General features: G+C 39.7%; 3 protein-coding genes and 1 non-coding gene across 5 annotated transcripts; 2 read left to right on the plus strand and 2 right to left on the minus strand.

The window, feature by feature from the left end:
* Window positions 1-730: 730 nt before the first annotated feature.
* Window positions 731-14,004, minus strand: lpcat3 (lysophosphatidylcholine acyltransferase 3). 2 transcript variants are annotated; one of them, XM_074684334.1, is made up of 13 exons: window positions 13,837-14,004; window positions 11,591-11,698; window positions 8,762-8,868; window positions 8,273-8,366; window positions 7,998-8,035; window positions 5,974-6,152; window positions 5,730-5,838; window positions 5,556-5,642; window positions 5,135-5,298; window positions 2,933-3,080; window positions 2,444-2,599; window positions 923-1,063; window positions 731-837 (listed from the first exon to the last, which is right to left on the minus strand). In XM_074684334.1, exons 1-12 carry the CDS (start codon window positions 13,919-13,921, stop codon window positions 947-949), a joined length of 1,392 nt encoding a protein of 463 aa, XP_074540435.1. In that variant the 5' UTR covers window positions 13,922-14,004; the 3' UTR covers window positions 731-837; window positions 923-946. The 2 variants fall into 2 exon arrangements, with proteins under 2 accessions (XP_074540435.1, XP_074540434.1); XM_074684333.1 differs by having other exon boundaries at window positions 8,762-8,871.
* Window positions 14,005-14,707: 703 nt separating this feature from the next.
* Window positions 14,708-14,764, minus strand: LOC141801459 (U7 small nuclear RNA). The gene has a single exon (XR_012599396.1). It is a non-coding gene; the product is annotated as a U7 small nuclear RNA (small nuclear RNA).
* Window positions 14,765-15,307: 543 nt separating this feature from the next.
* On the plus strand, window positions 15,308-19,125 carry tpi1b (triosephosphate isomerase 1b). Its single transcript, XM_074683486.1, has 7 exons — window positions 15,308-15,547; window positions 17,300-17,423; window positions 17,516-17,600; window positions 17,749-17,881; window positions 18,034-18,119; window positions 18,214-18,301; window positions 18,394-19,125. The coding sequence occupies exons 1-7, from the start codon at window positions 15,439-15,441 to the stop codon at window positions 18,510-18,512; spliced, it is 744 nt and encodes a 247-aa protein (XP_074539587.1). The 5' UTR covers window positions 15,308-15,438; the 3' UTR covers window positions 18,513-19,125.
* Window positions 19,126-20,635: 1,510 nt separating this feature from the next.
* Window positions 20,636-21,819, plus strand: LOC141801111 (uncharacterized). Its single transcript, XM_074684020.1, has 2 exons — window positions 20,636-20,894; window positions 20,999-21,819. Exons 1-2 carry the CDS (start codon window positions 20,732-20,734, stop codon window positions 21,643-21,645), a joined length of 810 nt encoding a protein of 269 aa, XP_074540121.1. The 5' UTR covers window positions 20,636-20,731; the 3' UTR covers window positions 21,646-21,819.
* The last annotated feature ends 2,435 nt before the right edge of the window (window positions 21,820-24,254 follow it).

The raw sequence follows: 24,254 nt of genomic DNA on the forward strand, positions 1-24,254 counted from the left end.
ATCAACAAGGAAAAAGGCAGGAAAACAAATTCATTCATGAAATCTTATCCAAAGCTACAAAATTTTCTTGTTCATAAAAGCCATTAAATCTTTATAAAATCAAGTCTTTTTTTCATCACAAATCAAAGTAAAACCAAAATAAAAATACTAGAAAAACATTCATTAATACAAGGCCATTTTGACTCTAGAGTTAGTGTTCAGTGTGTGATTTACAGTGCTTGTATAACCACCGACAGCCATTTTCAAGACCCCTTTGATTACTATTATTATCGTCATTATTCTCTGTGTTGTGCAGAAAGTCGTTGCCTTTCATATTATTACATCAGAAAGTGTCGCATGGGCTGGAGCTGTGCTTTAACCTCCTTTGAAAACTTTAGCTGCTGCTAACGTGAGTGCTTGATGTGAGACTATGTCAAACGTGAAACAAACAACAACAACAACAACAACACAAAAGAAGGACACATTGGAGCCAATGACAGACTCTGAACCCGTGACTGGTGAGTGCAATTCTGTCTCGACAGCATGTAAGTCTCTCAAGTTCTCCAAAGTCCAACATTTCCTCTTAAAAAGAAAAAACAAAAACAACAAAAAAACAGGAAATCACCCCTGATTGGCTCACAATTACCCCATGTGGCACGATGGTTGTTTCCTGTAAACATTTCTCAAAATGTTTATACAAACACCCTCCCGTTTAAAACACAAAAATATATAGAAATTTATTTTTACATGGACATGTATATATATATATATATATATTACTAAAGGCCTTAAAATATTTTCCATTCTGCTCCTTGAGAGTCACAGTTCCCTTCAGTGGATATTCAGCCTTGGAAAGACCTAAAGGAAGACATGGAGATATTTCAAACATTAATTTAATCATAACTGGCCAAAACCAAATATGACAACTTGGGCACTTGCTTACCATGCCGGTTCTTAGTGCTTAGTTTTAATCCTGCTTCTGGCTCCGATCTTTTTTAGGCACCAGTGCCTTCCGGAGGTATGGCATTATTAAGAAGGCTACGAGGAAGAATACATGACCGCAGAAATAGACGGACGAATACACCTACAAAAAAAACAAAGACATTAGAACAGTCCAATTAAAACCCTTCATCAGTCCCGCTTTTATCACGACACCTGCTGTCTCCAAAACATTTTTGCACAAGTATTAGGCAAAGAAATTATTTTCAGTGTGCTGAACCAGAGCTTTGAATGATTAGTCCTCCTTATCGATCAGAAAAAAGCTGCATGTTATGTTTAGCTGGAAACTGGTAACCTGAGAAGGGTCATTTATTATTGATAAGCTAGTGAGCTGAAAATTCTGAACTTTCTATGACACAAAACTCACATAAGACCAGACATAAGCATACACCCAAGGAGGTGATTCTGTTCACTAATTCTTCTGAACGACAAAGTGAACAAAACAACAGTGCTGTTCAGCAACTGCAAACAGTTTTCCACCTTTGTGATTCACCTGGCCCTGTTACTCTCTGCAAACCTGACACGCTATCCCCTTGTCATCATCACCATCTTGTCTGAATTCTATTTCCTCTTGCACTTGTTTATTTTCTGCTGGTAACTTGAAAACATAACAGACTGCAGTGTGCAGACAGACAACAGGAGAGATATTGTGATGTTCGGCAAAGCATCACTATATTACACTCCACTGCATTCTCTTGATTATTGTTTTCAGGGAGAAAATGTATAAAGGTGAAGTTTGTATTTTATAGTTAATTCTGTAAACCGTGCATCTCTGCAGACCTCTCTTTTCTTCAGGGGTTGCGGAAGCTTTCTGATTTTGTCTCTCTACAGATTTTTGGGGGGTTATTTTCATCTGATTTGAATCAGAGTTGTTGTAAGATTGCAAAACCTACTGAGGCAAATTTGAAGATCAGCCCTGTGTAAATAAAGACTGGATCTGTCATGACGAAATGAAATCTGATTGCCAGGCTGATAACTTGCCAGAAAAGTAAAATTCTGTCACACAGATATGGTAGATGTAGAAGATAAAGAACTGTGCAGCATTCTGGGATCTGATAAAGCTGCTATTGCTGACACCAACTCTCCTGAGGCATGTTTACACTGAAGTTGCTTGGCATTAAAATAACTTAGATCACAGATCATATATGAGGGGAGCATTGCCTTTCGGAAATTACTGTCATTAGCAAACTGCAGAGACGTTTCATAATTGTACAGATTCCTCGCAGTAAAAGACATCATGGAACTATCTTGCAAACTGATTATATAATGGTGAAAATTTGGTGAAACAGGACCATAGATAGTATTTCAACACACCACAACAGCTTCATGTTATCACAACCCAGTTCTGTTCTGACGATGAAAGGTTATTTAAACTGTTCTCTCTGGATCTGCGTTTTCTTCCTTGCTGCTTAAACTTGATTTTTAAAAAAGTGTTTCAGTGCAGTTTCTGTGAGCACAGACTTACCTTGAGCCACTTGTCATAGGTGAAGAGGCAGAATGGCACTAATGGGTAGCCCATGAAGAGCCAGTGGATAAACTGCTGGACCACATAGATGAGAGGGTACAGTGCACTGTTGGCCAGTTTTGACAGGAGAGGACTGTCTCTCACCAAAGCCAAGGCCTGTCACACACAGACACACACAGACACACAAAACAGTCAAATATCAATAAAACAATAAAAATTGTGACTTAAGTCAATATTTAATTACAGATTGTATTAGCAGAAATGTGCATTTGATCAATGTTAAGAGGAGTTAGTCTCTTGACTAATTCCAGGTTTATAAGATGCAGCTGCAGTGCAAATTTACATTTTATTAAGGAAATAAGATTTAAACAAAAAGGTAAGCCACAAATGTACCATCCAATAAAATAACCACCTCTACTGGTCGAGCCTTCAGAACATTACTGTCTTAAACAATCTAACCCAGGCTAATGCACAGAATCTGTGGTGTACCTGTCTCTCTACAGTGATGATGAAGAACTCCATGGAGAAACACAGGATGTAGCCTGAGTGAAGCCCATGCCAGATCGTCAGAAAGAGGAGCGTGGTCACATGAGACAGGGTCTTGTTGCCAAGGAACTTTAATCGTTTGAAAACATGTCTGAAAAAAATCAGAAGAGACAGAAAAGTTAAAACTGTGGATAATCCCAGTTTTGATGAAAGATCTGGATGAGTGCAGTCAGAAGTGCTTCAAGTATCCCTGCCTACATGGCACTCGCATACCTGGAAGTTGATGTTGCATAGCAACTGGGGTTATATTAAAACATTGCAACAACTTTACATGTTCAGCAAGGATATCTGTCAAATCAGTGCAGAGCCATGGGTTGTTCCCTCACAATATGTTGAAAAGGTGCAAACAAATTATGTTTTCAGTCCTCGAATCAGTGTTTGTGTTTTCCCCTCACGAAACAATCGTGACAAGCTGCACTATTAGCTGCAGAGAGCAGGGTCAGACAAATAAGAACACGACGTACTGCTGTTATAAAAACATTGCCTGTGGCCTTCAAAACAACGTGTTAGAAGATCATTAAAGCACCCACCAGTCACAAAGACACACACACACACACACACACAAGGACACACATTTCTGATGGTGTGTTTTGGGTTGGGGGGTCGGGGAGTGTCTTTCTGAAATCTGACGAGCACACTTTGTTATCAACTGTTCAGGTGCAAAGGTGAGAAAGTGTGCTGCAGCATTTGAACTTCTCTCTCAAGATTTCTTCTTTCATGCTTCAGCAGCAGCAGCACTGTGGCTGCCTTCGAGGACAGACTGTAAATTGTACAACTTATTGCTGACGGCTGACTTTTCACGCTGCCTTTGAATGTGGCCATTTGGAACAGATATAAACAGTAGTTCATACCACACTCCATACAAAGTATTTTGTTTGAATCACACTGACCCCTTTAAGGAGCCTCTCTATTTATTGAACAATGGACCCCTCATACCAATTAGTAACGCCTGCAGATTCACTCTGGAGCTGGGTATTATATACATTCAAAGGCCTCACGTAGAAGCCTGCATGATTATGATTCAATAAAGCTGCTGGAAGAAGAAAGCTTTATAAACGCAGAATTAAACTTAACTCTTTTAATGTTTAACTGCTTAAATGTGTACCAAGAGAATTAGAAGTACTGCCTGTGTGACTTCAAAGACTTTTTTATTTGTACGTCGAATGATGAGAGCATTTCAAGTGTCACTTTTGTATTTCTTATATCAAGGGCATGAAACCTCTTCAACACACTGATCTAACCTGCAAGGGCAGCCTTGTATCACTTATATCTATCAAATCGTTTTCTTCAGGAGTACTTTTTGTTACTGACAAGGATGTAATATTTGCCTGTGCTCTTTGTTTGCTGTCTTCAAGATAATGAAAAATTACTGGCCTCATTTTTGGTCCCTTTTTTTTTATTAGTGCCTATCAAACCTATAAATAATTAAAATTATTTTATTTATTTATTATTTATTTTGCTGTTCAATGCTACTAATGTATTGTTAGATGTAGTTTCAGCATGTCATTGTTTGTTGCTTCTTCCATATAGAAAACACTGTGCTGCTGTCATAAACTGGATTCCCTCTTTAAAGAGGTTTTGGATCTAAAGATCCAAACAAATATACAGTGAGGCTGCACTTGCAGATTTAACTTTCATAGTACAGTGGACTTTGGGCCTTGGTGGAGGTCTGCATTTCAAAGTACTTTCCATTTTGGAAGGCCGTCACTCCCCTCCTGCAGCCTCTGTGTCTCATGCAGTTTTAGATAATAGAAAGTGAAAATAAACTCAGGGAGCTAATGCATTCAGCTGAAATGGACCATGTAATAAACTGTATGTTCAATAAATTGCTTTGCACACTGTGGTCATAATAAACGGTGTCACACACTCCGCCTGCCGGAAAACTGCAAACTTTTTAACTCCTGCCAGAATGTCCTCCCCTCTCCCTGTGAAGAATCCTCTGGTGTTAAACTCAACAGTGAGGTGAAGCCTTTGAATAAAAAACTAGGTTACTCTGTCTTTTTGAAACAATGCCACATACACATATTGGATTTAAACAGTAATCCCCTCCGCTTCAGTGCTATCATCTAAGTAAATATTTAACTTTTACCACAGTGCTTTGAGTAAAAGCCAGAGGGCGTCACAGATTTCAGGCTGCACACTGACCTGGCAGCCCAGGCGTTTGTGTTGATGTTGAAGGAGGAGATGGTTCCTCCGAAGTGTGGCGTGGTTTCAAAGAGCCACACCTTCATGTTGGCACAGGCGTCCCACTTAGGCTCGCCATTCACCAAACCATTATAGCCCAATCCAGATAATATACACACACCCTCCTGGAAAACACAAACACATGTCAGTAAGTCAATGTGCTTACGCAAGATCACACCATGAGGCAAGAGAACCTGATAAATGGGGACTTAACCCATGAACCTCTGTTGTGTGTAAAAGACAGTTTTACTGTCAGTGTGCTGTTACAGTCAGCTGGTATGTAAATCCATCTTCTTATGAATGAGATTTATTTGGGAAACAAATTAGTAGGTTGGTTTCTACATGTGTAGTGAACATGTTTGCAAAGCAAGAGGTTACTTACCGCTATGAGCCAACAGCTGACATATTTATACAAATTGACTTTAGCCCACAGGAGTATGAACACACAGCGGTACCAGAAAGGTTGAGCCTGTGAGAGGGGCATAGGTTCATGTGTAAGACATGTGAAACGGTCAAAAAACCCAAGTAGTGATCATTTTTATACTGTTGTCCTCACCTCATATTCATCTGTTAAGTAGTAGCTATCTGCGTAATGAGGACTGAATATTGCAAATATCACCAAACAGAGAAAGCCTAAAACAAATCTCTTCATCGCTGGTATAACACTGAAACAGAGAGAGATACAAAATGAGAATAGGAAAGAGGAGTTCATAATGTGAACTGCAGGGCTTTAACACTTATTTAGCAGAGATGTAAGAAAGATATTGTTCTTCGCTCATCATTTTCTCATCTTCTCACACCTATTTGGAGGCTTTCCAGGGCAGTCGGTGAGTTCCCCTGCCACCAGTCTCTGGTAGCTGTGAAGTGTAAACTGGGGACCCACCAGGAAGCCTCCGTAGAAGTAAGAAAAGCCATACACCTCAAGCAGAGAGGGCACAGACCGTAGGGCTGCAGTCTTCTGCTCTGAACTCAGCTGGTCCTGAAATGTGCAGATATGAAAGGGAAATCATTTAAAATGAGAGAGAAGGAAGGGAGCAATGAAAAGGAGGGTTAAAGTAGAGAAGGAGGAGAACAGAAGGGCAGAGAGGCTTTTTTAAAAGCATGTTGACAAGCTCCCAAACAAAGAGCTCTTTTAACAGTTTCACCACAAGCCCCACATGAGGGCAAGTGATATTCTTCTTTAACTGCAGGCTAAAACTGTGTCCTGAATAGTGACCCTTTGCATTCTTCAAACAGACACAATACCAAATGAGAGGATGTTCATATGTTTCTACATGGATGAAAAGATCAATTAGAATAAAAACCAGCATGTTGAGCCTAATTAGAATGAATTAAATAAAGCAACGGAAGAAAAAAATGACATCTTTCCTAAATATGCTCACTGAGGCAGAAGGAGCCAGAGTGGATGAGCAGAATGAAAGGAAATGTTCCTTAACACAGAGTTAAAGGTACAGTTTGTAGTTTTTAAAAGTCTTCAGTGGAACAGACTTGGTGGAGTTGTATTATAAGATTTTAAGTATATTCAAATAAGTGTATAATCACTTAAATAAGGAAATTGATTTGTTGGTGTTACTTAAAATTAGCCTTACATTTCAACCCAAAGAGGTTCCTTTTTGCAGAGGCCACCAGCTTATACCACCATGTTTTTTCATAAAAGGCAAGGAAGAAGACAAGAAAAACACAAAGAAGATGGAGAGAGTTGATGTTGTGTGCAAGAGAAGATCATGCTTAGAATGCGTCACAGGAGGGTTTTTTTGTCCTTGAAGGCCTCTGTCTCTTCACCAAGGTGAAGTGTGAGTAAGGTAATGTTTCGGTCTGGAATCTGACTGCTCAATATCAATAGATATTTCTATTTCTACTCTTTATTGTAAATCTGATGCTTCTAATCTGATGCTGCTAACGCTCCTGTTTTTTGCATGAAACAAATTAAGGTCCCCTTAAAATTAAATGAGCATTTTGATTTCCTTTTGGTTGTTTTCTTTTTTTGTTTTTCTCACCTTTATCATTTTTCTCCTCTTGCCTGCAGAGTCTGCTACAGCCAGATAAAAAGCAACCAACTGACATACTGACACAAATTCAAATGATATGACCATACAAAAAAGAAAATGAAATGGTATGCTACTTGTGTGGCATATTGTCAAACAACTTAAGGAGTTCAGGAAGCTCTGCATCTAGTTCTACTAGAGTGTCAACTAGATTACAGTAACAACTGTTTGCTTTGCAATTAAAGCTGTGTTTACACTAATTTGACGGTAATTTTGATAAGTTAAGAAGTCTTATTGGATAGAAATCCAAAACCCTGATTCTAGGATCTCTGATGTGAAGATTTTCTGCCTTTCTTTGTTTTTAATAATGGCTTGAGTTGGTGATGGACATTCAACAATCTGTTCACATAAGTTGCACCCTGCGCTCTTTACACTGTAGCATGCACTTACAATTTTCTTTTTTTCTCAATTAAGTATTGGATTTGTTTATCGAGAAAACAACTGGCTTAATAATCAAATAGTGTTTAGGATCAGAAGAAGTTGACAGAAGACATGCAAATATAAACTTTACTTCATCTTCTTTGTTAAGATTACACAATACCACATTACTTTATTTACCAAGGTGACCAGCCTCGGGCATTTAAGCTAACTTCAGTTGTTTTTTGTTTTTAGTTGGAAGCCTAACCTACCATCTGCCAGATATTACGTGAATCAAAAACTTAATCAAAGGCACGAACAAACAGATATTACAAGAAGCAGAGAAATGAAATAAAAAAGAAAACAATAATGTGTTCAGAAATGATCAAACAGGAAGAAACAACACAAATCAACCAACTCACAGGTTCCTTCCCGCCATCATAGAAATCAAACGCCAAACCTGCAAATCAGAAAACAGAGTGATATCAGAACCATAATGAGGTGGACTAATACAGTCATGATTGTTGAAATAACCTTCTTACTGGATGCAAAGGATGAGTCAGCAGCTTATCAGGGTGTTAATCATTCGCTTGAGTACTTGGCTTCATTGCATCAATAACAAAACCGCATCTGCGTTTATGAAACAGTTGTGCTCTGTCGAAAAAGAGGAGCTTGAGGAGTGCTGAAATCAACTCACCGATAAGTTTGAGTGTGAGGACACAATGAGGCATGGTCCATTTGATGTCATACTCCTCTGTGGCTGTGTAGTAATAACCTGCCAGCAGGTAAAACTGCAGGAGGAGAGAAAATTGTGAGTGCAGCAAGAGAAATGGAGGGGGAGGAAGTGGCAAAAAACTCATAAGGGCACTTTTAAGCTCAAAGTGGCCATATTTTTTTTTGTTTAGAACACAGCCTTGTTTGGTTTTCTTTTACTCAATATTCTTTTTTTTAAAGTATGCAACAACACAGGATTATTGCCCTACAGTGAATCAATTTTGACACACAGGCAAACAGTATGCACAGTAGGTAATTGAAGGAAACAGCAGAATGCTGATGAAGGAGTCTGATGTTAGCCTGTGCAGGCAAACTGATGAACTGTACCCACTGCTGCAGTTAATGTCCAAGGGGAGCAACTTAAAAAAAACAGACATGGAGGGAAATGTAAGAGACCAGAGGGACAGCTCACCATTTGAAAGGTGAAGCTGCTCAGGACAGTCGTCACTGTCCTTCCCATGAGCCTTAGCATCAGGAACTGAACTAGGATGCATACTGCAGAGTGATAGAGCTGAGAGCCTGTGAGAGAGAGATGAATAGAGAGTCGGGGTGGGGGGATGGTGAGTGCAGTCAAGTGTGACCTGTCGGGCTGGACATGACAACAGCATTTTCCCTCCACACTTCAGTATTGGCAGAGATGACGGAGGAGCAACAAGGCAAAATCAATGATACATCATGAGCATGAGCACTTGGAAATAAGCTTAAAAAAGGGTTGAGGGGGAAAAGAATTCCACAAGGAGAAAGAGAAAGCAACAGACCTGCTGTTAAATCCAAGTGCAGCCACAACAGAACAAAAAGAAGAAAAGAGATCATGTTAGTAGTTTGATGATACTCCACACTTAACTGTGAGGAAGCTTTACTGGTCATTTTAAAAGAATAACCTCTTATTGTCATCATTACGTCCTTACTGTGTGGTTGTTTACGTTTCTGTCCAAAGGTGATAACTCAAAAACTAGTTTTATTGGAAAAAAAACCCCATGCTAATTCTAAGACGAAATGGCTAAACCTGTGTTTCGGCTCCTCAAATGTTAACAATTATCTTTTTTTCGTCAAGCTACAAGCTTACAATCCTTTCCTCACTTATTGACATAAACCTGCCAAACAAGGCAGCTAATGCAAAAATTTTTTATCTTAGTTTTAAAAGTGACCTAATCACCTGATCTAACTGTGTTTTATATTGTTTAATTTCTTTTTAAGCCTTGGGGTACTGATATATTTCTATTTTTGCAATCCCATCACATTAAGTGTTCATTCATTCATTCATTTTTCGAACCGCTTGTCCTGTTCAGGGTTGCGGGTGGCTGGAGCCTATCCCAGCTGTCATTGGGAGAGAGGCGGGGTACACCCTGGACTGGTCGCCAGTCAATCACAGGGCTGACACATAGACAAACAACCATTCACACACACACTTCTACCTACGGCCAATTAAGAGTATTTGGTTAACCTGATGCTCATGTTTTTGGGCTGTGGGAGGAAGCTGGAGTACCCGAAGAGAAACAGAAAGGCTCACCGGCCAAGCTGAGAATCGAACTGGTGACCTTCTTGCTGTGAGGCAGCAGCGCTAACTTGTGCTCCCACATAAAATGTTATTACATGTAATCCCAGTTGGTAAATTACTCAATATACTTCCTATCTCATCAAATAGGAAAGAGTCTGAGCATCAAGTGTACAAATGACTCTAAGATTTAATCTCTGGTTTGAATCCGGGAGCCAAGGACTGTTAGACCACATCCACTTCCTCCTCATACCAGACATGACTCAATGATAGCTGATGAACCAAGCACATGAAAAAACAGTTGGCCTTTTGCTTGGAAGGCCTCAGACCTTAAGTTACTCACTCAACATGTCAAAACTGCTTTCAGTTGAACATTTTCTAAGGCCTTACAGTTTTTAGTTATTAGCATTGAATTAGAATAAAAATTGTAATCACTGTATGATGCAGTGATGAATAAAAGAGGAGTTTATAGTCTAAAACAAACAGAACTACACTGTGCACTTCAGAGTAAACATTTGGACTCAAGTATGAGAAATAATTAATCTGGAACAACCTTAACAAGCAAATAAAGCTTCAAAAGTTGGCAGTAAATGTATTTATTAACAATTTCTGATGAAGAGATTTAATTTACTAAAGTTGGGCTTACTGCAAAAGTTGAAAGTTTAAAAAAAATGTAATTTGAAATCTGGTGCCAAAAATTGTACATGAGCGTGCACGGTTATCACTGTTAAATTGTGTCTTCTTTTAGCAACACACCATTAGCATTCAGGTTCTGGGGACACCACTTTTTGGGGTGCAAAGAATTTGAATGTTTTCCTACTTGGTACTCATTACAATAGGAGTCTCCTTTGTTGTACTCTCAGTTTCATAATGAACTCACTGTTTATACTGAGTGACAAGTTAGGATTGCAGGCAGGCCAGTTTAGCACCCAGACTCTCCTACTGCAGAGCAGTGCTATAGTGATATATGCAGAATGCAGTCTGGCATTGTCTTGCTGAAATACTTAGGCTCTTCCTTGAAAAAGGAAGCACATATTGCTCTAGAGCCTATTTATTCTGTTCAGCATAAATTATGATTCCTTCCCAGAAGTATAAACTACCAATGCCATTGCCACTCATGCATTCCTGTAGCATTGTGGAAACCAGCTTTAGTGGAGTGTGAGGGTAACAAACTCAACACTCTCCTCTATAGACAGAGGATCCATTACCCTAAAAAAGAATGTCAAATTTTGTTTCAGACCACAGAACAGTTTCCACTACGCCTCTGTTGATCTACAGTGGACTAAGAACCTTCTAGTTAAGAGCATTTAAGCTTTTTCCAAGATAGTTTGTCTTGGCACTATTTTGAATTAAAAATAGAGTTTATATACAAACCATCAAAATTTAGTATCAATATTTTACACAGTGTTCTCAAACTTTTGGAATTGGAGTTGTAAATTAAAGATATGACTGACTGTTTGGCTTTTGTATTAAATCCCCATTTTAGCTACATACTACCCATAGTAACAAAACAGAGCTATACAAAAATGTTGTGTTAAAAAGAACTGTGCAAAAGCTAAAAGAGAGATATCATTCATTCAGCGTATATAGTGTGCAACAGTTTATTCAAACCTAACTTTTATGAAAGAAAAGATGATAGTGAAGCTTTAAATATAGCCAAACACATCATTAACTCAAAAACAATATAAAACTGATCTTTGCTGCACAGCAACATGAAAAATATTTTGTCAGAGCACTTTGTCTCACCAAAGTTGAATGCTGCTAATGCCAGTCCAGAGAGTGTGTGGAACAAGTGTAAGACAGTGGCAGATTGGTAAAACAAAAACCGCCGGTACACCAGAGCACAGGGATACCCTGCAGGAGAGACAGAAACACAGGAAGAAATAATGTTAAAGGGCTTTCGTGTGTGACTTCATATCAGAGAAGCCAGCTAACCCAGACACCTCCTGGTATCAGCGACTCCAACCTTGTGGTTAAACAGATTGGCACACAGCAGCCTTTTAGCGCCAATGGTGCTGCTGCAAATCTGGCATCTTAAGAAGGAAGATAAGTGTTGGGGGGGAGTTGAAAAGGACAAACACTCAACACAGATCATGGCTCTTTTTTATTACATGCAACCCTGGACTCTAATGTAAAAATTAAGTTTCCATTTAAAAGAAACTAATGACAGCACAATTTTACAGAGACCAAACAGCCCACTGCGGAGGGGAAAACTTCTTCACCTTTTTGTTAGACTTCCTTAAGAGCACATCTTAGTCAAATATGCACCAATCATGTAAAACATCCTGATAAATTTTTCAACCAATTTTATTGTCCCATGAATGACACACACTTTGTGATGCTTGAAAGTTTAAATGCTTACACAAAAAAGACCTACTTAAAAAAAAAAAAAAAAAAAAAAAAACTTAAATACTACACAGTAGCATTTAAATTTTAGTCCAGATAAAATTCATCACCAACATGGCTGTGGCTTTCACATATTTCACAAACAGAATCCAAAATTCAGTTTTAGGAAACAAAAAATCAGTTGCTGTAGTTGCAAAATTTCTTTAAAATTGGCACAATATGTGACATATTAACAAACAACACTGCTCCAATGCTAGTGCTTTAGTGCATTTGAATGAGATGACTTGAACCCTTGGCCTTTCTGGGACTGGTAAAGATGTGTTGCATATCAAAGATTAGCACACTGTTAACCATTATAAAACCAGATGAAGTTGTTTTAGAATTAGATAAGAGACTTCCTAAACTGTATACTGAAAACACATTCAATAAAAGAGCCGTCCCTATATCTTGTCTTGGAGCTACACTGAGCAGCACTTCAGAGCAGTGGTGGTGTATTTTAAACAGACTATAAACACAAATATGCAGTGACGTCTCAAATAGGCAATACATTACTGTGTAGTTAATCTAGTGAAGAAGTCTGGTGACAAAAGCATAAATCACAGCAGGGGTGACATTGACAAAACCACCTGTTATTTCAGGCTCTTGTGGAGCAGACGAAGGCAGTTACTATACAACATTATGCAACACACATTAAGCAACTCTGTGTGGAAGAGCGTGCAACGGGCTAACTGGAGGTTTGCAGACATTAGCCTACCAAAGTCTGACCTGAGTGGCCACGTTATGACCATTGTATTGTTAGCGAGAGGCGACAAGAGAGAAACTGACGTGTCAGAACAAAGTTCAGAGAGGACGGCATGGAGGGCGTCCTCCTTCAACCCAGGCACACGCACCCCTTCTACCCACTTGTTCTATCGTAATGCTACTTGTGCATTACAACTGCGGATCGTAACTTCAAGCACTCAAAGGTAAAAACTACAATGAACTACGGCCTTGCTAAACCACCTTAACCCTGATGGGAACTGTATGTCCCCTCTACTCAACAGGGTCGAAAATGGAGGATTGAGGACATATTTTGGGAGTCTGTCTCCTTGTCAAAGCACAGCCCTCCCCCCAACAATATTGAGGCTATTAATTCCTCAAAGTACCACTTCATACAATTTTGCCTTTCCGGTATTTCACGATTTCTAACTGGAATGTGCGTTCTGAACTGCATGACTTCCTTGGTGTTTCTCTAGTTAGTTTCGTTGCCCGATTATTAATTCGTAACAACATCGAAAGGAAGTGGTACCATAAAAACATCATGTCAATTTAATGCCACTAGTTGTCCGTTGTAATGATTTACAGGGATCAGTTGCTCTTACGTTTTGGTGTACATGCCTTAAACTTACAAGTTTTCAAGTAAATAACACGTGGTCTCGTAGAGGCCCATGTTATATATTGAGTCAATTATTCTGTAAAGCTCACAACAAAGTAGTGTACAAAATCAACCAGTACAGCCTGTAGCTATGTGTCAGTTAACTGAACGTTGTGTTAGCAGTGAGGGGAACTTAGTAGTTACACAAAGCAGTGTAACGTGTGAACGAAGAGGCTGCCATTTCCACTGGCTGTCAGAGTAACACGTAACATATTCGTTAGGATGAACTCACCGATTAAAATCGACAATATGAGACGAACCGCTGGCTCCGGGGACCCTAAGGACTCCGACAGACTCTCCAGCAAGGGAGCCGCCATCTTTCTTATGGGCGGAAGCGTCTACTCGCGACGTTTCAGTGAACCCACGGCAAACTGCCTCGCATATACCATAGACGCTCCGCTTTTTAAAGGCCCGTATGCAGTTCAGCCTCCTCAAAGTCTGACGATGTAGTTCTCCTCCTATCAACACTCCCCTCCTGAGTGCACCTGTTGGTACACTTTTATATGTAGAGTGTCCTTTACATTAAAAGTGCTAAAAAGGCTGGGCTTGCCTGATAGGCAGCCCTTCTGTAGAATTAATTCAAATGTAGAAAAAAAACAGTTACCTTGAGTATGATACTAACCCTTTAAACGAACGTCGTGCAAATAGCGTAAGAGTGCCCCCATGTGGTGAACATTCAAGTTTCTAAACACGTAGGGCTACTTACTGGCATGTGGTGTACCTGCAATTTGAGGGGCTACTTAGCTTGCACGTTTTTTATCCTGATGTGTATGGAAATATTTGTCCCTTGATATTAACTTACGTACCAGTTAATTATATGTACTAAGAAGAGATATTGATCCACTGATGTTACCATTATTTTTATTATGGTTTTCAGTTTTCATTGGGATATATGCCCTAAATAACTGCTTACAATTTTTTTTTTCTTTAAAAAACTTTGCCTATGCATTGTGCTGATCTTGTCCTCGGATCAACTGATTTCTTAACCCGTGTTGAGCGTTCAGAATGTGTTGTGTCTGAATTCTTTGATCAATAATCTTTCCGAAGCGTATGTTACATGTGTACATATTAACCTGATACTCATAATTGATTTCAACGTTTCAGGGGGCTTCTCTTTACGAGTAGCCTGCTAGACAAATTACTAAAGAGCAATAATTCCTGAACTTCAAACGTTTACTGACATGATTGGTACCCTTTGCAGATATACTTCTATTATGGTTGGTACTGCCGGCTACTGTCAATCTAACCATAAAGACTGGTGGGAAAAAGGCGCACAAAATTGTAATTCGAGGGGAAAGTTTCTTTATGTTTAAAAAACGTTATCATAAGTTCTGTGAAAATTGAATTACTGTTGATCGCAGTGCATGCCGGGTAAAATGCAGCCGCTCCGCCAATCAGAAACTCTTGATTCAATACCTGAACCCACAAAAAGTGGGACTTGTATCATTGTAATCAATCAATCGATGATACACCATCGCTTCGGTCGAGCCAGGTTAGAACCATAAAACAGACTCCCCATATCCACTGAATTTATGTTTTCATCTTACTCTAACAAGTAAATGAATACGTGTGTATGATTAACGAAATGGACATGAACGTACCATAATACTTGGCCCTGCCCCTGCCTCAAATGAAACGCAGCGACGCATCAGAGGGCGTGCCACCGCAAACCAATGGAGCCGCGAGAGAGGAGGTGTTAACTTTCCATCTTCATAAATACTAAGAGGTACTTTCTCACGTCCGCTCTTGTACCCCAGACAAGGTGCACCTTGGTAGGCCGTCGGCACCCACTTATTGCTTATAAAAATCCGTAAAATAAGAATAAAACGCAACCATGAGCAGGAAATTCTTTGTCGGTGGAAACTGGAAGATGAACGGCGACAAGAAGAGCCTCGGGGAGCTCATTCAGACCATGAATGGAGCCACGGTCGACCCTAATGTCGGTATGTAGATTTCAACAATTGTGAAAGTAAACCACTGTTTGGAAATGTGCTCGTTCTCTCATCACGCCCACAACACTGATTACGTGTCAAGTTTCCTCCTTGATTGTTTTACAAGAACATCATGTCAAAACTGCTCGGTCACCCATAAATCAATAGCTTAACAGCATATCAGACTTCATACTTTTAATTTTATTCTCCGTGAAAGTGTATTTTTATGTGCAAAAGTCTCATTAGCGTGTTTAATGAGCTGGCTAGTGACCAACAGCAGACGGATCCGTGCATGACCACGGGTGCCAGTTTTCAGTCATGTCGGTTATGGTGGTGGTGGGTGTGCGTTCACAGCGGCACGTAGTCCAGCAGCCAGCTCTGCCTCTGTCTGGAAAAAGTGCATGGTACCTTCAGTGCTGCTTGTTACGACTCATCTTTCATCTGGAAACTAACAAGGGGTGCTGTCGCCCTGTATAGTTCAATTCGTAGTTGTTGTGTGGACACTTGGACCACTAGGACAAAGGGAATGCATATTTTAGTTGCTTATTTAGTTGTACGATTTTTTCCAGTACGCCCTGAACGCAGCAACAATAGACATTTGCCCTGTTGCTGTCTGCTTCCTGCAGACAAGGGATGAGCCGTAACCGCTGTTACTGTATGCCATCTTTTTTATCCGGTGCATAATAATCATCTGGTATTTACTACAAGCAGGGAGATGTTGAATCTGCCTAGACCTGTTTATACTGCGATCAGGCCCGTTTGCTCCTCTTGTTGTGAACAGGCGTTATGCAACTGTAATGTAGTGGGCTTATATCCGTTAAAGGTCTGAACTGTCACTCTGCTCCGACTGGCCTTGGACCTTGCTCCAGTAATGAATCCGCCCTCTTTGCAGTGATTCAGTCAGAGTATTCCCTCTTGATTTCCTCCGTTGGGCTAAGAATGTTCAGTTCAGCTTCCCCTCCGGACAGATGTCCTTCAAATGCTGGCTATTTAAACTTCTTTATTTGACCATTTGAACTCAAAGTCTCATGACTTCTCCATGACCTCTACAGAATGCTGCCATGTGTGCGCCCTTTGGAGGTCTGAACTCAGACCTTTAATGTAGGGAAGTTTGACTGTGGCTGGGGACTAATGACCTTTCCCAAACCAATAATAACATGAGGTGTTTAATATAGACACCACCAACCCCAAGATACAGTTACATTTTGAATGCCAGTGTTTTCACTTTACTGTTTTGTTGGACTTGAGTCGACTGAACTATGGAAACAAATCGTTTGCCCATGAGAGAAAACATTTTGTGTATTTTACACTACAACGTGTATATAAAGTTCAGTTCAGTGAGTTAAATTAGACCAAAAGCTTGTTGATAGATTTTCAGTCAATAAAGTGTGCTGTTTTTTTTATTTATTTTACTGCTACTTAAAATATTTGTGATAATAAAAAAACATGAAAGTCTCTTAAAAAAACCTCAAATAACATTTATTGGTGGATGTGTTGCCCAATTTGTCATCAAATCAATAGTGATTACAGTCTCCAGCTCTGTGTGTTCAAGAAATAGTGTTGGTTTAACCAATGTTTTCTTCAGATAGTCTAATAGAAATTATTTTCAATGACTACTTAAAGGTACGCCCAAAGCTGCATTTCGAAATATTGCAGAATCATTGGTATTCAGGAAGTTGGTCAAACGGATATCTTTGTTTTTTTATAGACAATGGCCAATACAAAAACCTCGCTTGTGTTCTTCTCCCTCTTCTCTGTGCACAGAGGTTGTATGCGGTGCCCCATCAATCTACCTGGACTTCGCCAGGTCCAAGTTGGACGCCAAGTTTGGCGTGGCAGCTCAGAACTGCTACAAAGTTCCCAAGGGTGCCTTCACTGGGGAGATCAGGTGCGCAATGAGAGGACGGACTCTGAAATAATGGTGAATAGGTGGAAAGAGAAAATGGAACTTAATCATGTTTGTATATAACCTTCCCTCAGCCCTGCGATGATCAAGGACTGTGGTGTGAACTGGGTGATCCTCGGACACTCTGAGAGGCGCCACGTCTTTGGAGAGAGTGATGAGGTAAATCTCAAGGATTTTACCGCGTTGGTAATGGTTATACGTGCAAACCTTTAAGAGCTGCATCCTTTTACATGAGCGAGATTTCAAAAACAAAAAAACATTGCTCCTTCTCTGTACACTCAATAATAAGATGCTTGTGTTGTGTTAGCTCATCGGTCAGAAAACAGCCCATGCTCTTGAGAGCGGTCTGGGTGTCATCGCCTGCATCGGTGAGAAGCTGGACGAGAGAGAGGGTGGCATCACCGAGAAGGTTGTCTTTGCTCAGACCAAGTTCATCGCAGGTACGTGACTGCAGAGTTTGCATGAGCAGGAGAGACAGTGCTAATGCTGAAACAAGCATTTCACTTTGTTCCATTGTTTTTGCAAATCACAGTGTGGTAAAAATCAGCCAACTTGTGAAATTCAAGTGTTATGGCACATGTCCCTCTCACAGACAATGTAAAGGACTGGAGCAAGGTTGTGCTTGCCTACGAGCCTGTGTGGGCCATCGGCACTGGCAAGACCGCTTCCCCACAGCAGGTAAACAAAAGTAACCACTGCAAACAATGACTCCAATCCCTTTTGTAAGCACTCACAATACAAACGTGTTCTGTGTATATGTGTGATAACTCAGGCTCAGGAAGTTCATGAGAAGCTGAGGGGTTGGCTGAAGACCAACGTGTCTGAGGCTGTTGCCAACTCTGTCAGGATCATCTATGGAGGTCAGTCTGTTGGAAAAGATGAAGTCTGTGCATACATTTTCTTGCTTTGCTTTTTGGCTCCTTATGTAAAAAAAAAAAAATCTTCTTCTCAGGTTCTGTGACTGGTGGTACCTGCAAAGAGCTTGGCTCTCAGAAGGATGTTGATGGCTTCCTGGTGGGCGGAGCCTCCCTCAAGCCAGAGTTCGTCGAAATCATCAACGCCAGGGCATAGAAATCCTGGAACTCTACCGTGAGACCAAGTCAAGATTAGAGGCCAGCTCCATTCAGACGATCATCCTTCACTCTCAGCACTTAGTCCCCTTCCCCTCCTTATTCAAAGTATTTGTGTAATGATGTCATTCCCTCCTTTCCTTTATTTTTTGTTGTATATTTGACATGAAAAGAAAGGGACAGGTTGACACATGCACTGTACTGCACTGAAAAGAGTTAAGTCCTCTGAGAATAGCCCCGTGTGCGTACTAACTTCCACACTGTGTGCTCAAGCTGTAAAGACTGACAACAATTACACCTTGAGGTGGGCAGCCAGTCCACGCCTTTACTTGAAAAGTTTACGAAACTTTTTTCTGTAAACAGTGTCACAGCTCTTGTCAATCCGATTTATTTTTCTTTTTAATATCTGTGTCTCTTTTGTGTAACAATGATGTTCTGTGGCTTTTACCTCCCTGTAGACATGCATGATCTGCTCTCTCTTGTTGGCTGTTCCGCCAAAAGAGGAGCGCTCATTTCATGTTCATCATACTGTGTCATGGCCAGAGGGAAGACAGTTTGGGAAGGCTGTACGGTAACATTATAATAAACGGTTTAGAGACGGTTTTTGAGTCAAATGTCTGCCTCTTTTATGACTTCTATTCCATGAATTTCTAAATACACACTCATGTTGCTCATGTTTAGTAGCTGTGTTCAGTCCGCTCAGTGTGATCACAAACCAAGTGGTATTCTGAGGATGGCAAGGAGAGAGTATCTAATTACAGACCTCAACTCCTGCTAAGACAATGTCATGCAGAGATGCCTTCAACTGCTATTTTTATCCCTAACTAAAACAGACACAGCAGAAAGATGACCATGCCGCAGAGAAGTACTGCTGCTTTATAATAAACGTGAAGATAGAAATTGTGAATACAGAGTGAAAAAAAAGTATAATGCACATGGAGACCTTAAGCCCCCACATCTTATTTGTGTTGTGGTTTATTTCCACTCTGTGTCTCTAAGTTCTGCAGTCTGGTCTGTTAGTAGCTGACAACCAATATTTTCTGTTCCTTAGTCAGACCCTTTGACACATCGAAACCACTGCAGAAGGAAGAGAGTAAGGAAATCTCAGAAGTTCCCCAAATATCTTACATGACATAGACCAAAAAAGCTTTAGTTAATGCTCTTCTTGTGTGATCATTTTCAAGAAAATGAGATACTCAGATGGCTATGATGTGCAGTAAAGGTCCCTATCCAGAAGCACAGCTGTTACATTGTATTTTTTAATAGTTTTAAACTTTTACACATAACATAACACAACATAAGTCTCTAATTAGTAATGAATATAAATCATGTTAGAAAAAAAGACGTTTTGAGCTTTATTATTATTATTATTATTATTATTATTATTATTATTATCATTATTATTATTATTATTATTATTATTATTATTTCATTGGATCCCCATAAGCTGCTAACAATGCAGCAGCTACTCTTCCTGGGGTCCTGGGGTTTTATATTTTTGTCTGGTGCTGGATTGTTAAACATTGGGTTGGTTGGTTTTGTAGAATCTTAGACTTTATCAAACATCATTGGAACAACTAAAGTAAACTAAACTAAACCATTGCAGGTTACAGTAAATAAATGTGACAGGGCTTGACGTAACAGACAGGTCAATGTGTACACTGAAAAATATTTCATGAATTTCAGGTGCACAATAATCACAATCTCTTGCCTGGCTTTAGTAAACACAGGGCTTTCACCAAATATTTGCCTGTTCCATAGTTTTTGTCACAGTATTCTTTCTGTGTTGAAACAGCCTCATGGCTGAACCACTTGCTGTGGAAACAAAGCTGTGGGTATGTGCAATAGGAGAAAGGCAAGAACACCTTTCTAATCAGTTTATCACACTCCTACAGGGAAAAGTCAGAACAAAACATTAAAATACTTGTGTCAAAACTTAACATCACACGTCCAAAAGAAATACACCTAAAATATATGAAAAGAGTTATTTTAGCACACTGGAAACGCACCTTTTAGAACTTCGGCCCTGTTTAAGAGGAGGGGTCCAAAGTGTACACTCCAGTCCAGCAGGGGGCGCTTGTCATTCACATTGAACAAAGCGCAGCTTGCTCCCATGTCCGTGTTTACAAGCGAAGCGTGACGTTCTGGGACTCGTAAGAATACGTCTCTAAGCGTAACGTCAGCTAGAATTTATTTATTATAAACCGACAAACGTGCAAAATGCTGTCTCTGCGAGCTTTTCTCAACGACAGACTGATGGCAGCTGCTGATGAAATTTATGTAGCGGTCGAAAAGACAATAGCCGACTACAAAGAGGAGATTTTTCGCTCAAAGGATCTGGAAATAAGTCGTCTAAGGATGCAACTGAAGCTTCTTAAGTCAGGTTGGTTTGAATGGATCCTACTTGCAACCGAACCTTATTAAAGTTTCTCATTTTTGCAGTTCAGTTGCATGTAATTGATGCTGATATTTGTGTCATTTTTAAAGAACCTGAACTGGAGAGATGCATTGGAGACCAGCTGCAGCAGCACACCCATCATCACCACCACCCTCCTCCCCCTCAGCATCATCAGTCAAGCCCTGCAGTGGAGGAGGGTCCTGAGCCCCAGCCCTGCGAGGAAGATGAGGGCAGCAGCATGGAGCAGGAACACGTAGAGTCCTCAGAGGTGAAGAAGGAGCAGCAGCAGAAGAGTCACGGGGATTTCTGGATGGGACAAGATGCAGCAGAGCAGCTGGAAAGCCTCGAATCAAACATGAAAGACTTTATCTCACCCACCTCCAGTCTGAGAAACAGTCTGCATGATGCCATATTACCCTTCCACCCAAACCACAACAGCATTATCAACATCAGCAGCACTGGAGAGAAGCCCTACTGCTGCTCTGTTTGTGAGAAGCGCTTCAGTAACTGCTCCCACCTTGCAGCTCACATCAGGACGCACACAGGAGAGAGGCCGTATATATGTGAAATATGCAGGAAGACTTTTATCACAACAAGTGCTCTGAATAGACATCAGACCATACACACTGAAGGAAAACAATACATCTGTAATTATTGTGGGAAGTCATTCAAATGGATGGAGTCTCTGGGCAGGCACGTCAGAAGTTTGCATAAGAGAGAAAACATGCCTGTGTGAATTTTAAAATTACACTGATGTCAAATAGATGTGTGTTTTGTGTGTCATTTACTGTTTTGTTAGTATTAGGTGCGAACAAAGAATGTGATTTTCGATTTTTAGTTTTGCATTAATGTGCATGGACCTCTTTAAGCCATTGTGTAAAAATGTTGTAAAATAGGTTTGTAAAAATACAGGATTTCTACAAACTAAATATAAACAATGAATTCAGAATAAAATGTTAATAAAAGCTCATCTGTAATTGGTGTGGTCATATCTGTGCTGCTGGGACATAATAAGGATTATGTACGGTACTCCACTAGGTGGCAGCACGGACATTGCTTTCTCACTTTCAGACCCATTTGTATTTGGCAGTTTGAGACTGTTGTGTGCAATGTACTGAGCATGCACTGCTTCAAGTTCATACCATTAATGTGTGTGTACTTCTTGGTTAAGTGTTTTCATTCAGTGATTTTTTTTCAAGGAGTCAAGATTGACAAGTTGCTCATTTTTCTCAGGTTTTGTCAATTCACACTGCCAGGTTAGGCATATCAATCAATAGGAGCAACTCCCTTTTAAAAATGTCGATAAAAGAAAGGTAGCTCAATCGGTAAAACAGGGAAGCTTATTCTTTCAAGAGAGAAAAATTTATTAAAACTGACAACTCTAAGGAGGTGAAAGAAAGGTAGGTCAGTGTGTCAAGAATGGTCATTCTGTCAGAATTACATAAAAATATGTATTGAAATAGACATCTATCGCTTTTAAGAAAAAAGGAAGGTGAGCAAGGAGGTTCAAACAAATCTATGATTACTCCTATCTGAACACGAGTTGTGAAATAAATGCAACTCATTGGGGGGAGTTAGAACTTTCAGTTAGGTAGCGCACCCCATGAGGTTAGCCCTCAAGTGGTTTGAATCCAACCCTGTGGCCTCTGTCCCACATGTCACACCCAATGTTACCCTGTTTCCTGCTCTATCTATTGTCCTGTACTCACATATAGTCATAAAAAAGACAGAATAAGATAACAAAAGAAAAGAGTAAAAACATAGAAATGTAACTTTTTGTGCCACTAAGTTAAGTTCCTTCTGTCAGGTTGGAGATATCCATTCAAATGAACAAATAATTCCAATGAGAAGGTTAAAAGTAACTGTTTTTGTTTGTTTGTTTGTTTGTTTGTTTTTGTCCTTTTTTTTGTCCGGCAGGGCAGCTCATTGTGACTGAGTGGCTCAGGTTTTAAGTAGGTTATGAACTTGACTTCAGTCAATAGACAAACAGGTAAATTTCTTCCTCAGGGTGTCAGAAGGTCATTGATTGTGTCATACTGATTTAAGAGAACTTGAGTTTAGTTCAAATATACCATAAGTACCCTTTTAATGCTCTTCAACGCGGTATTCAATAAAAGTAAAGGTTCAGTAAGACAATATTTTAAGTATTTTCACTTTACACATTTTTATCCATTGACAAAAAGGTAATTGAGATGCTGAAAATGACTCAATGGAATCCCTGGACTTTATTGTTATTTGTGCCTCATATTGCTAAATTTGTTGATGGGTGAGTGGATTATTTGTTCCTATGTTCACGAGTGTGACTTAAAGCAAAACACTTTAGATTTTTAATTTCAAAAGCATAATATGTCAATTCAGTGATCCAATCTGCTCACTTCTTGTCAGTAGTTAACTACGCAATGAGCCCGCATGTATTCGTATGTGAGCCCTTAAGAAATCTCTCTTCAATAGATGAGTGCATCCAGAACTTCTTGTACATTTTTAGCACCACAAAATTACTTCCAATGCTTTAAAATGATTTAGACTGAACCTCTGTCACAGACAGAGTAAAACAGATGAGTGCAGGAAGCGCTCCCAGGAATAATGTATAGAGCTAGACAGAAAACATTCTTTGTTTTTATGAGTACTCAGGCAAATAGGTACGGTTTGATTTTGGCTCTTGCTCTGAGAAGAAAATTTTATGACATACATACATACTGAGTCTGAATAGATGAGAGTCAGTATCAATAATCTGCTGCCTTGTTTTGCCATCAGGTGTAAAAAAAGAAAGAAAGAATTATTTTTGCAAAAATCATTGTCTGTCACCAATTAAATAATAATTACCGATATTCTAATAACCCACAGGGAGGTACTCAGATAAGGCCTGGGATTTAGAAGCTAACACAACACTAAAAGTTCAGATGTGGTGCTAAAAGTAGGTCAGAATAAAATAATAAAATGGAGTTTTCTATAAAGTTTCACATTTTCACATAACTGCAGTTGTAAAAAGAAAATTTGAAATGTAATATTTGAATCACGTCTTTTGTCTTTCATTTGCATCTTTCATAGCGTTCTCATTCACCCTCAGTGATGACGGTGAAAAGGACTGATGAAGGGCTATGAATATCCCCCAGATGTGATGTCACCAGAGGGGACAATCACATTTGTCCTGCTAGAAGATACTTTATATTACGTCGACACACTTATTCAAGGTGACTTTAAATGACTCATAGCCTACATACCAACTCATAAGCATGCTTCACAGAGTACATATATACATCTCACTTTCTGTGGTACATCTCACATTCAGTATTACTGTCCTAACTGAGATGCATTAAACAGACAGGGTTTGCAATGAACATTTCA

Source organism: Halichoeres trimaculatus, unplaced genomic scaffold, assembly GCF_033239565.1.
Source record: "Halichoeres trimaculatus isolate MK-OKI-2021-1 unplaced genomic scaffold, fHalTri1.1 fHalTri1_scaffold_12, whole genome shotgun sequence".
NCBI classification, from domain to species: domain Eukaryota; kingdom Metazoa; phylum Chordata; class Actinopteri; order Labriformes; family Labridae; genus Halichoeres; species Halichoeres trimaculatus.